The sequence below is a fragment of the Molothrus aeneus genome, chromosome 2 (assembly GCF_037042795.1).
Source record: "Molothrus aeneus isolate 106 chromosome 2, BPBGC_Maene_1.0, whole genome shotgun sequence".
NCBI classification, from domain to species: domain Eukaryota; kingdom Metazoa; phylum Chordata; class Aves; order Passeriformes; family Icteridae; genus Molothrus; species Molothrus aeneus.
Window position 1 is genome coordinate 47,443,774 of NC_089647.1, and position 16,041 is coordinate 47,459,814.

General features: G+C 44.4%; 1 protein-coding gene across 3 annotated transcripts in view; it reads left to right on the forward strand.

The window, feature by feature from the left end:
* The window catches only part of MTUS2 (microtubule associated scaffold protein 2), a 262,354-nt gene that overhangs the window by 240,102 nt on the left and 6,211 nt on the right, over positions 1–16,041 (forward strand). For all 3 annotated transcript variants that reach the window (XM_066544874.1, XM_066544873.1, XM_066544876.1), the window contains 6 exons: positions 4,256–4,470; positions 8,073–8,178; positions 9,919–9,992; positions 11,448–11,546; positions 11,878–11,997; positions 14,351–14,448. In XM_066544874.1, the coding sequence (XP_066400971.1) occupies positions 4,256–4,470; positions 8,073–8,178; positions 9,919–9,992; positions 11,448–11,546; positions 11,878–11,997; positions 14,351–14,448 (712 nt within the window). The remainder of the gene's footprint in view (positions 1–4,255; positions 4,471–8,072; positions 8,179–9,918; positions 9,993–11,447; positions 11,547–11,877; positions 11,998–14,350; positions 14,449–16,041) is intronic.

Sequence of the window (16,041 nt, forward strand, 5' to 3'; positions counted from 1 at the left end):
TTTGACAACAGCAATCTTGGGTGAGTCTATGAAAAAATTCAGGGAAAATCAGAGCATGTTATTTTGACTACAACCAAGCTGTAGTTCTGACTTTCTTCCATCACTTTAAAAAGTAGTTTTTCATTAATTTAAAAATAACCTGTCCAGTTAAACACCATGGGTGTTGGTCAGAAATTCCTGATTTCTTGTGTGTAAATTCACCATGTCAGACTCACTGATGCAAATGCCTGAATGAATCAGTAAAACACGGCTGGACTAGCCAGGTTTGATACAGGCAGAGAGTCCAACACTTAGTTGTTTAGCTGTAATTCAGAGTTATAATTTGGGTGCTGAATGTGCTTGGTTTTCATAGTGTGCAGTCTTTAACTTCAACAGAAACTGCAGGATTCTGCTATGCAAAGCAATGAAACTGCAACAGAGAACCCACTGTTTGGAAAAATAAGAATATATGTTTAAGGAAAATTCTTGTGGTAAATAAAACCATTGCTGAAGCAATAGCAGCAATGGACCATGTGTAAAAATAGCTTAGGGAAACCTGCATCCTTCTGGAGCCAGGCAAAACACTGAGGTCAGAGAACACTGCCCACTTTTACCCCCAGCACTCCTGTGAAAGTATCACACCGCATCTGAAACCAGCATGGGTGAAATAGGAAAGTGATTCTCCCTTCCCAGGCCTCGGGAGGTACCTTGGCCTCTAAAAACACTGAGGGACTTGTTATTTAAAGCAATAAGGTTTGCTCATGTATTTTGCTAGAAATAGCAAGGCTAGGAAAACATGACAAGCAATCGTTCTACACTCAAGAGACCGATCTTTATAAATTATAAATATAAGCACTTTTCAGCTGCAACACTGAGTCTCTTTCAATAAAGAGGTTTTGAATACCAGCTGTTTCCCTTCAAACTAGTGGAAATTAAATGTCAAAATTACCTGCTTCTTCACTGTCAGACCAATGACATGAAGTGTGTTGAGAGGAGGTATGGAGATGCATAAAAAATCTAGATGGGGGAAAGGCAATGAGATGTCAAGTTTAAAATTTGTATTATCTGTGTTCTCAAGCATTTCAAAGCCAAAGCCTTTGTGCCATCTCCTCCTGGATATCCTTCCCAGTCAGAAGACACTTAACCTGAGTGTGGTGGCTGTGATTTGTCTGTGATTTTGGGGCTGAGGCTCAGGAAGAAGAGCCCATTTCCCATGTCAGAAGGAAAAAGTCCCTCTGTAAGGCCACAAGGCACCAGCCCCCAGTTCCCACAGAAGCTGCACTCCTGAGTGCAAAGTGCCAGGGCTGGGGAGGCTGCACTGTGGCTCTGACTGTGTGTGGTATGGGAAGGAAGGTCAGTCCAATGGTGATATCTAACTTTCCCTCACCCTCCCAGCCCGGCCTGAAGTGGGTTTTGCTCATCTGTTGTGCACTCAGTGCTCAGGGAGTAGGGAAGCTGCAGTAGCTGGTCTCATTTAACCCAGCACACTGCCATCCCAGGAAATGCCACCTTGTGTCAGAGTCATTTCCTGCCTGTGAGCAGCCATGCAGATACCTACAGAGAAGGAAAAAGAAAACCAGGGTGTAACTCTTCAAAAGAGACCAGTAATAGCTGTGCTCTGCTTGTCTTTTTCCATGTCAGTGATACATTCATATAACTTTTCAGAGTAATTTTTTCTTTTTTCTACAAGAGTAGCTCACTTTAACAGTATCCCTGTCTTGATGCCTGAAAGATAAATTCAGAGTTTTCCAGCAGCATTAGCAGGTCATCTGTTCAGGCATCTGTTATGGGGTCCCTGCTGGAGATGACCCAACTGTTTCACCAGGACCACACAGCTGGCTCCAGCAGGACAGGCTCTCCCACACTGGTTCCTGCTGCAGCTGCAGACCCTTGGGCTCCATGGGTGCTGCCTTCTGCTGTGGCTGTCCCAGGAGAGCTGGGCACAAAGGTCCATCTCCCTGCTAAGAAGAGATTCAGTTTTTCCTCAACGCCTCAGTCCTCAGCCTCGTTTGCCTTAGTCTGACACTTATGGTAGGGATCACTCCTTATCATTAGAGGTGTTTCATATTCTGTATAGGGCAAATTGCCTCATTTTCTGCCTCCAGTAGCATTGTTGGGTGTATGGGGAACACGCCATGCAAGTTCACTTTCCCTCTTTCCCTCTTCTCTCCATTTTGCACCTGCATCAGGGTCTGATTTGTGAATAGTCTTGTATTTCAGGTTACAGGATGTGTTTCAGATGGACTTTCTTTTGGTTAGAGCACGTTTCATTTCCCAGCCCTCCCTGTGTGCTGGATAATCTCATTAGAGAGGCTGGAGAAAGATGGGGTTCATTACATCTCCTATTTAAAGCTTGAGTAAGTTTGAATTCTACTGAAGGCAGAGCTGCAAGCACAACTTCTCCTGCTCTGGGATCACTTTACATGCCAAAGATAATAAAAAAGCAAAAAGCAAGAGAGAGGGTTTAGAGCCCTAATCCAGACTGCCAGGAGTCTGGATTCCAGCTAATGTACCATTCCTGTCTGGATATAAGGCAAGTGGGAAAGGCAATTCTGTGTGCAATATAAGGCAATTCTGTGTGCTGCCAATGAGGTGCTGAACTCACTGGTTCACTCTCTTTCAATCAGGAGCACACAACTTGACAGGGACAGAGTGCTCCAGAAAATTCCAGAATCAGAACAAGAGCCCAACAGTATTGTATTTGCAGGGCACCCCAACAAATGTAGGAATGATGCATCTGATTCCATGTTCTCAGAAGGCCAATTTATTACTTCATTATACTATACTATATTAAAGAATACAGAAAGGATACTTACTGAATGCTAAAAAGATAATAATGAAAACTCCTGACTCTTTTCAGAGTCCTGACACAGCTTGGCCCCCATTGGCCAATGAGTCCAAACATCTCACACCAGAATCCAATGAAACAATCACATATGGGTAAATAATCTCCAAACACATTCCAGATGAGCACAACACAGGAGAAGCAAATGAGATAAGAATTGTTTTCCTTTTCTCTGAGGCCTCTCTTGCTGCCTTTTAGCTTCCCTGGAGAAAAACCTTGGGCGAAGGGATTTTTTCAGAGAATGTGAATGGCACACAGCAGTGTTTCTCTGTCTGGACATACTGAGCAAATCTGGATATTGGTGTCCAGTAAGTGTGGAAGCAGAGCTCTAAATAGGGTGAAAAATAGCCATGTGGGGAAGGGAACAGTTAGCTTGGGTGTCCAAACTACCTTGGCATGGATGCACCTAACATAAGCTGTGGGGACAGCACTGGTAACTTGGACAAATTGTTGCTATCCTGGGAAAAATGAGCACAGTCTGACACTGTAGTAGAAAGAGGTAGGAAGATACAGATAGTGAACAATTATGTTGTCATAGGATAAATATGGGTTTGAAGCATTCATCAGGGAGACAGCTGCTCCCAGTCCTCTGACTTACAGTGCCATTCTTGTCTGTGCATGGCATGTGCATCTTGAAAGGCAAGGGAAGGATAAATATGTAATCAGTTTGTTCAAAAACCTGATCATCTTTCTAAATCAACTATGGGTCTAAATCAGAAAGAAGATCTAGCAGTGCCATTAGAAACCCATTTCTCCTTTAATATTCTGAATGTTATGGTCATGATAATTTTAATCACTCCTTACCTGTTAGATCTTTACGAGTGAGCAAGCTTGCTCTGTAAGTGTACTCTGTCTGATCTTGTCCATCTTGCATCAAGTCTTCAATATCTGGACTTTGCAACTGTTCTTTAGCAAAGCAAATGGCTGAGGACACAGTGTTTGTAACAGTGCTTTCCTGGGACCTGGGGGACAATAAAAGTGAAGAACCAAATGGGGAAATGGACTGATTTTCCTTGACTTGATAGAACTGTTGGAAAACACTGGTGTGAATTCTGAGACATAGTCTCTGGGTTAGTTCACCAGAGTAAGAATTTCACACTTTCTGATTGCCTTCAGTATCAGCCTTTCATTGTGCTCTCTGATGCCATGAAGCACACAAGATGGTGGTTTAAATACAAAAATATTTTAAGCAAGTGTGGATTAATGGATTTGAATGGTCCTTGCTGGAGCTGGAGACAGGTTTATGGGATGAGCAGCTTCAAACAGCTCAAAAATGGGATGTATGAGATACAAATCCTTCTGGTCAAGTGGTTGGTCATATCACTTGTGTAACAGAGTGGAGAGAAGCACCGAGCACATTGCCCTACCAACAGGTCCAATGCCACTGCTTGTCCTGGGCAGCGTGAGGACTGTGTGGTGTTGTCTCCACAGAGCTCAACACGGCGCGATGGAAGGAGCTGCAGAGCGAGAAGGAGGAGCTGGAGAGGCGCTTCCAGGAGGAGGGGCAGCAGCTCCGCAGGCAGCAGCAGCAGGAGATGCAGGCCTTGGAGCAGCGGCTGCAGCAGGAGTACCAAGCCAAGAAGGAGAGCCTGCAGGAGCAGCACAGGCTGCAGCTGGAACAAGCCAAATTGCAGCATCAGGATCAGGTCAGTCTCCACCTGTTGCCTTTGAAGAGTAGTCCATTCTAGTACTGATGGGGTTCAGGTAATGAAATACATTGAACACTCCAACATGAAAACACTGGTAATGAGTTATGGGTGGAAAAATGTCATCCTGAATATCTTTACTGCTCTTTCTCCCTATTAGTTCTACTGTTTTTTCCATACACTAGTCTATTACATTGCCATGTCTTGTCTTCACATGCTTGCTGATCTTTTACAATAAAAATATTAAGATTAGCTCTGCTGCCCACACATACCTGCTCCTCAACCCACCTATTTTAGTCAATTTATGACTAAAACCAAGAGTTATAAGAATCTGTTCCACACAGGTAAGGCCAGCAGAGCCAGCCCATTGTTATTTGCCAGTTAAAGGGCAACACAGTGAAGTGATAGCAACCATGCAACACATGCTGCCTAAACATCAAGCACATGATGCACTCCAGATCCCCTGATTGCTGCCCCACCACTCAGCCTAATCTCTTGGACTGTACATCCCAAGTGTTTCTCCTTGCTTTGCTTTCTGTGTGTAGGCAGGAGTGTTCTCACAAGCAGCTGCTTTTGTCTGGTTTTGTCAGAACAACCACTGTAACTCAATGCAACTGGGCTGTTTTGTCCTGAACAAACTACCTATTTCTGTTCATCAACTGATTTCTAAAGATGTATTAGAAGGTGCTATCAAATAGGTCTTTATGTTCTAAATCAGATTTCTAAAAATATTTGTCTTAAATGGTTAGAACATATGCTGAGCCATGTCTTTTGGTTCTCATTTCAGTTTATGCAAGTTGGTTTCCTTGCAATGCCCTTCAAAATTTCCACTTTTCTTTCTGATATGAAGGAGGGGCCGTGTTTCCAAAAGCCTTGACAATTTTTTTCCTTTCACTGTGTCAGTGTGTCAGTCTGCCTGGTAGAAGATGTTGGCTCTAGCTGCAGTCTTACCTCTGCTGGATCACCTGACATCAGCATTTGTGAAGGAATTTGTTCATTTTTTGCTGAAATAGCTTATAGCTTAGCTCTGCTGCTCTTTGAAGTGTTTCTGTGAGCTCTCAGGACCACAAGAACAGATGTTGATTCTTCTCCTCTCAAGCTGATCAGTGCAAGAAAGCTGTTCAAAGTCATTGTAGGACTTGACTAGAAGTATGCTAATTTTTCTCATGTTTTCATCTGTTGTGACTCAATTCATCATCACAGAGGAGCAGTGGAAACACATCCTTCCCTCTGTGGGGTAAATAGTTCTTGGTTTGCTCCAGAGCTCTGTGTTCCCCGATTGCTGAAAATAACACAAACATTCCTCTCCATTGCTTTCAAAGTGTGGCTGTGACCCTAGTATCTCAGAGCTTTAGCCCACATTTTCAATTCACAGTTCAGTAAGCATGATGAGTTTTAGCAGGTTTTCCCTTTGAATTCCTACTCTGCTGCACACCCATCCTGTGCTGAGCACTCTTGGGTCAGTGGGGGCTGACAGACCACACGGAAAGCTGCTCACCCATGTTTCTTGGCCAAGGAAATGGAGCTCTTGCACTGCACATGAGAAAAGCCTTGTGCTTGAGCTGCCCATCTGCATGAGGGGGATTTGAATTTGCATTCTTGAAGGCAATAACAATAGCAAAATCCTTCTGACCATGGATCTGCGTGTATTTCTTTATCCATAAATCTAATTTGGAAGATACTTATCCCACATTCATGGTTTCCAGTCACAGCTTAACCTTCCATGCTGGGTTGCTTCAGTCACCACTTAGTTCACTATGAGACAGCTGTTATTTGTTTGAGACACAGTTCCTGTGTCAGGTTTTGGAGGTTCAGCTGTCTCTGAGGAGGTAGCAGAGCATGAGAGCCAAACTCCTCACAAACTGATCTTGGGTGCCAGTGCATTCTCACATCTCCTTGCAGCTAAAGGCAGAATTGCAAAGTAAAGGCTGTGATCTGTCTTGCCAGTGTTTCTCACTTGAAGTGCTCAGCTCAAGCTGTTTTGCCCAGGAGCTTGCTGAACTTCTCCCACTAGAGCTCCTCTTGATTTTACTTTATTAAGCCTTAAAAATTCCACCTGAGGTACTTTCCACAGCCAGAAATAAACATGACTTGTGTTAAGTGAGGTGATCAAGCTTACAGAGTAAGTTATTAGCATCCAAGAGAGCTGCTTCCCAGTGCCAAGTTGACTATCTGCCATGGAAAACTGCAGACTGGATGTCACTCTGGAAGATTAAAGAGAGCCATTTGCAATGTGGATATGAAACACACAGAAGGCAGAAAAATCCCTACAGATAATTTGGGACGTATTTAATTGGCTTTATAGATAAATAACTTGTCAAGGATGGTGGCAGCAAGAGGAGACCCCTTCACCTTCTGTGGGCATTGAGGATAATCATTCCTAGGAGATGCTGTTCAGCTGAGAAGCAATTAGAGTACAAATAAAGGCTTCAGCAAGGGTGAGGTAAAGAACATGGCAATGCTCATGAGGCTTCAGCTTACAGACATCATATACAAGGATGCTGTGCTCTGGGAAAAGCCAGGTGACAGTCCTTACCCCATCAGTAGCCCTTTGAGTCATCTGCCCCCCACCTTTCTCAGCTCTGTCATGCAATGCATCATCAGCCTGAGTCCCCATTATTTTTCAAACAGTTTTTCACCACTGAGCTATCTCCCACATTATTATGAAAATTAGTTTGGATCATTTTAAATTTCATGTTAAATGCCCAACTTTCATTCTAAGAGCATGTTTTCTCCAATATGGTTGGAAATTTGGCTTCTGGCGGGTTACCTAATATATATATTTGACAACTAAAAGCAGTGAAATAACATTTATTCCAGTCAAGGCAAACTCAGATGAAGTAAACTTCTACCATTATTTTACATAACTGTGAGCAAATAAAGCTGTTTAGAGTCAAGTCACTTAGCCATGAACAGAATAGATATTTCACTGTAAATGTAAAATAGTTTGATCCTCTGCCTTGCCAGATATCACAGATAATATTGTGTTAAATGTAGGGAATACAATCACTGTGGTTACAAACCCCAGAAAATCAAATTGATGCATTGCATTCAGAAAGTGCTCTGGACCACTGACTCAGTCTTCATCAGGATTTCTTATTGTAGCTCCTTTAATGATTCATATCAAAAGACCATCATTAGGGATCCCACTTTGCCCTTAGCCAAGTCTCGTAACAAACAATGTATTGAAGGAGTCCCAAACCCAAAGGGTGCCCTGGAACACAGCCCTCTTCCAGCTGCACTCCTCACTCCAATTATGGCCATGGGCTGTGTGGTCATTGTTATAATTTAGATTAATGGAATGTCAAGACTTCTGAACATTTAATAAACAGCATCTCCACCTAAGGGCTTTTTGACCTTTTGCTTTCTTATGTACCTCTTCTTCACCATTAAGTTGAAAGAACAAAAATGCCATCGGCAGTGACTACACGCTACCACTCAAGGTATCAACATGGCAAAACTGGCTCAGGTGTTGCAAGTGTCACATTCAGTAGATCCCTTTGCTGTCTCCAGCTCACTGGAGCTCTCCAGCAGAGGCTTGTCAGCATGCCACAGCCTGTCTCACCATGTGTCCATGTCTGTGCTCACTGTTGCTGGAACAGGTGGAAGATCTCACAGCTGTACATGAAGCTGCAATGTCACAGCTGGAGAATAACCACGTAGTGGCCATTACAGTACTGCAGGATGAGAATGACTGCAAGATTCAAGGTAAGCCAAAGACAACCCAACAGCTACACAGCTGTTCCAGAGCAGGAATTAATGCTGTAGTGACACTGTGCTTCTTCCTCCAGAGCAGATTACACAGAAAATTTGTGTTGGTCTAGTGCTTTCACGTGGGGTGGACCACCAGTTTCATGCTAGGGCAGAGGGAGAGATGTCTGTAGTCTACAGCATCTAACTTTGACCTGAAATTATCTGAGGGGGGTCTCTGGGTCAAAGATAAGGCTTTATCTATGTTTTGCTGAAAATAAAATCCAAATTCCACATCACTTCTCACACAATGCTTTTTCAAGAGCCTAATCCTCAGATGCTCAGGAGGATAGAGCTCTTGGGATATCTCTGAATTTAGAGATATATACCCACAGGTGCTTCTAAAAACAAGACTCATTATTTCCAGTAGCAAACTTCTGGCCATGCTGAGCAGACTAAAGGCTTTTGAAGTGCGAATCTGCACCTCAGCTCTGTTACCTTTATTTTGTGGTAGAGTTTGGCCACAGGATTGTTGCTGCAGACAGAGCTCTTCCCTCCCTACCAGTTCAGTGTCTAAACATTTGCCTTTGTGCATGCTTTGGCTGACATTTAACAGTAATCTATACAATCTCCCTATTTTTCCCTATATTTTAAATATCTCTAGTAGGTTTTAGCACATTTCCCAGACCAAGCCATATTACTTAGCCCTGCATTGTGTCAATTGGAGACACGGTCCAGAGCATAACATGAACTGAGAACAGTCTATTCTCCACTCTCATGGGCAGAGAAGGTATCTAGCATAGCATTTGTAAATTAATATACACAATTTTGAAAATAAATAAGCAAAAAGCTGATTATTACTTGAGGATAATCTTATCTCTCCAGTTTTTTAGTATTTTCTGATGATAAAATTCAAAGTTGTGGTTCATCAAGGGTCTTGTGGCTGAAGTTTGTGCTCCCTGCTCCTGGTGCAGGTGTGAAATGCCCTCCTGTGCCTGGAAAAGGCACTACAGCCACTGGAGTGATGTGTCACACATTGCTGCTGTGACTGTGGCTGCTGAGCAGAAGCCATGGCCTTGGCAGGGAAAACACAAAAAATAGTGTCCATATACTAAAAAGACTGCTGCTACTACTGCACTGAATCATGATTTTATGCCATTGCTTTAGAGATTAAACTTTATTTCACTTTGTTTATTACACTTTTGGTAATTAGTATGCCCAGGGTGAGTTATTCTAGCAGAAAAACCTTTAATCAAGTTTCTTGTCTTCTCTGTCTCACTACTGGAATAAACCTCTTAGCTCATCTACCACAGCTTGGGGAGAAGCACTGCCATTTGTATTTTTGAACCTCAGGTGGTGGCCCTCCTCTCTATCCCCCCAAAGAAATTGCAACCCAAGCTTTTAAATGTATCCAATTTTAAATCCTTTGATCTAGGGATTCTCACTCTGAACTGGTAAATGGCCCACTGTCAGACTAACCCTTTTCAGATCAGAGTTCCTGGGAGCTGAGAATTCTGAGCAGTTCTGAAAAATCAGAATCTGGCCACATAGAAACAGAGGTATCTGCAAACAGTGAAAGATCAGGAAACTCTGATTTTCAGAACAATTTACCTAAAGTCACAGAACATATTGTTACCAGTTTCCTATTCCATGTCATAAAACTGCATCCCAAATTGCACTTGACTCGCAACATGTGTGCTCTCAGACCCTGGTTTGCTGGACTTCACTCAGTAATTCATGTCTGTGTAACCTCTCCAGAACTGCATACTGCTCACAAACTGGAAAAGGCACAACTGGAGGAGACTTTTGAGAAGCTGCGTCTGTCACTCCAGGTTAGCAGTTTCTTTGTTTCCCACCCTGTGCTGCTGCAGGGGAGCAGCCCTGGACACGCTGCCAGCACACCAGGCTCTTACCAGCTCTGGTACCTCCTGTGCTCTGCCTGTCCAAACTGGGATAGAGCAGCAAACCCTCAGGATTTTTCCTCCCTCTGGGCTGGTTCACAATGGAGAGAAAACTTAAAGGGACTTAAAGGCATCTGGATAAAGAAAGAAATGTATTTTTGACCCTGCTGTCTGCTGGCAAATTTGAGCTCTTCCCTGCTTGATGGGGAGGACTCTGGCACCTGCAGTGGCTGTGAGCATCACCCTGTCTGCATGGTACCTGCCAGCTGGCACCCCCAGCGCTCAGAAACGGTGACATCTCCCAGCCTGGCCCTGTGCCTGGGTCTGTGCTTTAACCTCCTCGCTGCTGCCTGAATGTGGGAAAGCCGGTCCCACGCTGCAGACACGCCTCCAGCCCCACCGGAGGGCAGTGCAGTCCCTGGTGTGGGCTGCCCCAGGGCTGGCCCTGCTGTGCAGCCAGGCTGTGGATGGCCAGGTCAGCCCTGCACATCGCAGTTCCCGCATCCCAGTGTTTAACACCAAGGTCAGAGTCGTGTAATCCCTCTAAAAACTCCGTGCTGTTCTCACTCCCTAGATGAAGAAATCACAAGGAGTGGAGGGCAGAACTGCGTCCCTGTGACACAAGCAAAGGTTGGAAATGTGTGAACAAGTAAAGATGCCAGAGCAATTAATGCAAGCCCTGTTTGATTTCCCAGGCAGAGATGAACTGCCATTTTTAAAAGCCCTGAACTAGCTCATATTGTTGCAGTGCTGCAACAGCTCGAGGCATGTCAGCAGTTTTGCAATAAGGGCTGATGTAATGTTCCAGACTAGAAATCACAACTGTGAAAGATAAACATACCATCTTCACAGCAACTGCAGATTTTACAGGTGTTGTATAGGCAGAAATGCCTTTGATGGTAACAGAAATATGATTGCTTAAAATAACATGTTGTTCCCATGTATAGCTCTGAGATGAAATGATGATCATTTAAATTCCACACCACTAACTCATCATTGCTTGTTACCATATTAGAAGCTTAGAAAGGGGAAGGAAACAGGTATCTCCTGCCTCATTTGTACTCTAAGGAGCACACAAATGCATGTGATATAAATGCCAGCTCTTCCAAGGAAGGACATGTCTGCTCTCATCCAGCACAAGGTGATGGGGTGATTTAGCATCAGCCACAGGTGTTACAGGGATTTTGTGATTCCCTGAAGCTTATCAAATACCACTTCTATGTTCAAGTGGCCTGACACAAAAAAATACCACTTTACAGGGATGTCTGAGCCTTATTTAGCTTCCCTGATAAACCACTGCCTGGTTTGGCAGTGCCGACTGACCAGTATGTGTGTGAGTGGGCTGCTAACACAGCTGATGTGTTAATTGGTGTGTTTCCCCCTCAGGACCAGATAGACACCCTCACCTTCCAGAATCAATCTCTAAAGGCCAAAGCAGACCGGTTTGAAGAGGCTCTGAAGAAAAACACTGAGGAACAGCTGAAGGTAGATGACAACTCTAACTATACAGGCATCAAGATACATGTTTCTAAGTATTACACATCACCTGATTCAATGAAGAGCAATTGGATCCTCTTTCCAGGGGCAGGGGGCAGGTCCCAGCTGAGATCCCAAATATTGAGCTCTGAGGAAGAGTCACAAATCTTAGCCAGAGGGGAAACAATATCAGGGGTCAAATGGGCTGCAGGGGACCACGTCCAGGTACTTTTCACACCACTGATTCTCCTAAACAACAGGGTTACATGGAGGAATCTCTGCCTTATGACTGAAGATGTATGTATGGCTGACATATCCAAATCCCTCATATATTTCCTAGATTGTGCGAGCTCCGTATCTACACTTAGAAAAAGACTTGAAGAGCTTAAAACATGTTCTGGAAATGAAGAACCTCCAGATTCACCAGCAGGAGAAGATGATTATGGAGCTAGAAAAACAGGTGAGTTGTCATTTTTCCTACAGGTGAGACATCACAGAGGTAATAAAGGAGAAGTTTGGTTACAGCAGATGAACTTAAGTGAGGTGAGTACCCACATGGGGTTGGGGCAAGACACAGTGAAAGAGTTTTACATCCATCAGTCTGGATTGCTTCTTCACACAGTAACTGCTCAGCATGTTAGGTTACACAGTGGGGTGAGTGGTGGAGAAGAATGGGGGAAAGGGAAATTCGTGGTAGTCCAGGGTACACCAGCCTACACCATATGCCCCTACAGGAATCAGGTGGCTTTTTAGGGCTGGAGAGGGCACATGGGGGAAGGTTGAGCCATGGTGTGTCTTGCTGCTGCTCCTGCAGGCATTTAGGGAGCCATATGTGGATTAGCAATACTCAGCAAGCAGTTCCTAGCAAGGCTTACTCTAGAAGAGGTCTCTCCAGCCCTCCAGTAATGCTTTTCTGCAGGCTATGCTGTTTTCTCCTCCTTTGCTTGTGGGATTCCCTAATGAAGAACTCCCCAGTTCACCATCAATTACATTTTTTGTGGGAAAGGGGATTCATTTTGTACAGCACAACCTGCAGTGACAGTAAAATACACTGTGGTGACAGGATGAGGCAATACCTCAGCTGGGAGCTGTGGCAGCTGGTTCAGCACAGCATTCAGCAAGATTTGTTTCCATTTACAGGGAAATTTGAGAACTCTGGTGATTATTTTGCTGAACAGATGCTTTAGTAAGTGGATGCAGAGAAAAGTGCCTCTTTGCAACTGAGGCTTATTATCTCTGCTCCTTCCAACGTGGAGCTCTTGGAGCTAAGCCAGGATTTGGAAACACTGGGGGGAAAAATTCCCAAACAACAGCCTATATAATGCCTGGTCCTTTAGCTGCTTTTGCTCATTAACTGCATGTGAGTGCACAGTCCTGTTCCTGCCCTTTATCACAGTAAAACACTGGGCCTGCTGTGGCCCAAAGGCACAACTGCTTTCCATTTCAAGATACACCTTTGGAAGTGCCAGAGCACCTACAGGACTTCTCCAAATGCTCTGGAGCCTCACAAGGGAGCAAGAGGGCATTTCAAACACAGGGTCAACCTTGGCTCCTTGGCAGCTGAAAGGGAGGCTGGAAATGCAGGTAGCATAGCTACTACTTGTGAAAACTATTGAAGAAGCAGAGAGGGAGCCCATGATGGTGATTCCTCTCTCAGAGCATTTCATAACCGGGACAGAATCCATGTGCTGCTCTAACAAAATAAACTGGGACAGACCAGAATATCTGAGAATCAGGAGTATCCTTTAAAATTACCTGCACAGACCTAAAACTGATGTCTCCACCATTAAGTGTGAGTTATTGCTATCCCAAATGCACAATATTTTGGATCTTTATAAAAGGTTGGGAAATTCAATAACCAAGCTCACACAGAGATAAGGTTACCCTGTGCTATCTTGTTTTCTTTCAAAATTGTTGAATTCAGCAAAATTTTCAGCTGGAAAACCAAGGACTGAGGTGATGAAGTATGTCAAATTTCAAAGTCTGGGGAGACAGGGTACCTGAGGCTGTGGAACATGCCTGTAAACATCTTACTAATACATTGTTACTTATGTCCTCAAACTCTGCCTTTGAACTGCGCTGAATAAAAGCTACCTGTGCTTGGGATAGGATTAATTTCAATTAATTATATCTTAAAGTTAAATGTCTGGTTTAAGCCTGTCATTTAAGCTGACATTGTCAGCAGCAGTGAGGAGTCTTCAGAGGCCAGCCCACCTCATGAGAATGCAGCAGCACTCTAAGGCTGCTGCTAGGCTGTTGCTGGGCATCATCTGCCCTAGTGGTGACTCTTTCCTCTCCATAACTGAGGAATCATAATCCTGGAGGCTGGATGTCAGACTGTAATGGCTGGAAGATGTACATCATCCCATCTTGCACTCCTCCTTCATCACTAGGCTGACCACTCATACTGCAGTGCTGGGCAACTTTCCATGCTGGGTGCTCCTCAAGTGCCACCAGCACTTTCTCCAACAACTGGGAGCGCTGGCTCATTGGGGGACAAAAGTTGTGGAGCACCACTGAGGAAAACATCCATTTGCACTGAACAAAACTAAGACCCTCCTCCTCCTCCTCCTCAGTTATAAGTAAGGGCTGGTTCAGCTCTGCCCCTGCTCAATGCCCTGCTGATGGCCCCAGGTACTTCACCAGTATGATTGATGATGTGAGTCAGATCTCTAAGTCTCAACTGCAGTCCAGAAAACCACCTCCACCTATCCTCAAAATTTAGAAGTTGCTCCACAGATTAATATAGAACAAATTATCTTGGATCAGGTGTTGAGTGTTCTTCAGACTTAACAAACCTCCTTTTGCTGCAGGTTGAAAAAAATTTAAAACTGGAAGAAAAAATCACCATGCTGCAACAGCAGAATGAAGAACTCAGAGCCAGGATTGAGCAAAATACTGTTATAACAAGGTTTGTGCTGGTATTTGCAATCTGTCTGAGCTTGAAAGGAGGCCCCGGGTCTTAATTGTCCAAGGCTGACACTTATTTCAGAAGGGGAAAAACTTATTTCCCCCTGAAAATGTATTTGTGTTCTGCTCTACTTATAAAAAATATATTTTTATATTGGGGTTTACTTCCTTTAACGTAAGGAAGGCCATTTATCTGTCTGTGTATTTCCATGATTTTGACATGCTGCTGAGAACAAGCTTGCCAGTGGTTCTGATCTCAGTATCAGTGCCCTGAGACCTGTTAGTCAGTGGGTAATGAGGATGCAAAATGGAAAAATCCTGAGAAAGACATCCTAAGGATGTCATTGTCACCCAGGCAGGATTAACTTTTGGCAGGTTTTTTCATCAGCACTGCCTTTTTGCAGCCTTGTCACAATGGGACAAGGGTGACAAGGCTCCTTGTTAGGTGACATTTGAAGAGCTGGGTAGGATAGTCCCTGTCCCAGAGAGTTTATATCATGGTGTAAGGCTGGAGCCAGGGAGAAGGGGTGCCAGAGGGAGAAACTAGAGCTGGTCTTGTCCCAGCACTGCAGCTACCTAGCTGTCATGGCATCCAGAAATGATGCCACTGGCCAAAATTTAAACTTTAGTCATTTTTTTTAAACTGTCAGTGTCTCATCTCTGATTTTAGTTTTTGTCTTTCTCATGCCTCATTTTTTAATGACTCAGCTTTTTGAAATTGTCTCCAGCATGCAGATATTCTATCATTCAGATTGGGGTGAGAATTATGTTTTCTCCCACCTGATTGTAAATACCTGTAGTCCACATCTCACTGTCTGAGGTGGGTGTCTACAGCATTTCTGTGCTGGGGGAGGAAAATTTGGTATTTTTAAGGTCTGGTTCATCAGACCAGTTTGAGATGCCTGCTTTTGGGCTGGATGAATTGTGGCCTGGAAGTGGCAGTGTCTCTCCACGCCTGACAGCAGCCAGGGTGTCTGGTTCAGCACTTGGCATCTCTGCATTGCAGCTCCCTGTCTCTGGCTGGGTGAACAGCACCCTCCCTCCACTCCCTGCTGCCATCCAGCTGCAGCACTTTGCTTGTTACCTGCAACTGCATAGGTACTGCTTTCAAAAACACCTTTCAGGAGAAATTCTGAATTCGAAGTCAGCCTGGGAACTCAACTTCAAGGAGAATAATTTTCAACAAGTAACTCTTTGGGGACAGCTGTGGGGCAGCAACAGGGATAGCCAGGGCTTTAAAGTTGGAGTTATTAAAGCATGCATTTTCCCAGCTGCAGTAAGCACCCTGACTGCTGATTTCTGTTGTACTGGCACTGCCTGGGAAGCACAGCATGAATGAGCTCAGGGAGCTGCCCTGGATTAGAGCTATTTCTGCGGTCTGGGTGCCCAAGCAGCTGTGGCAGCCCAGCAGCAGTGAGAGGAGGGAGAGGAAACAGCAAAGCCAGCCTCTGCAGCACCGTCAGGAGGGGGTCCCAGAGGCACTGGGGTGTGAGGGGTGCACCACAGAGATATTTCCAATTAAGGACAAGGGCAGGTACAAAGGGAAGGACAAGAGCCTTTCAGGTAGATCATGACCTAGTTTTGGATCCGAGAG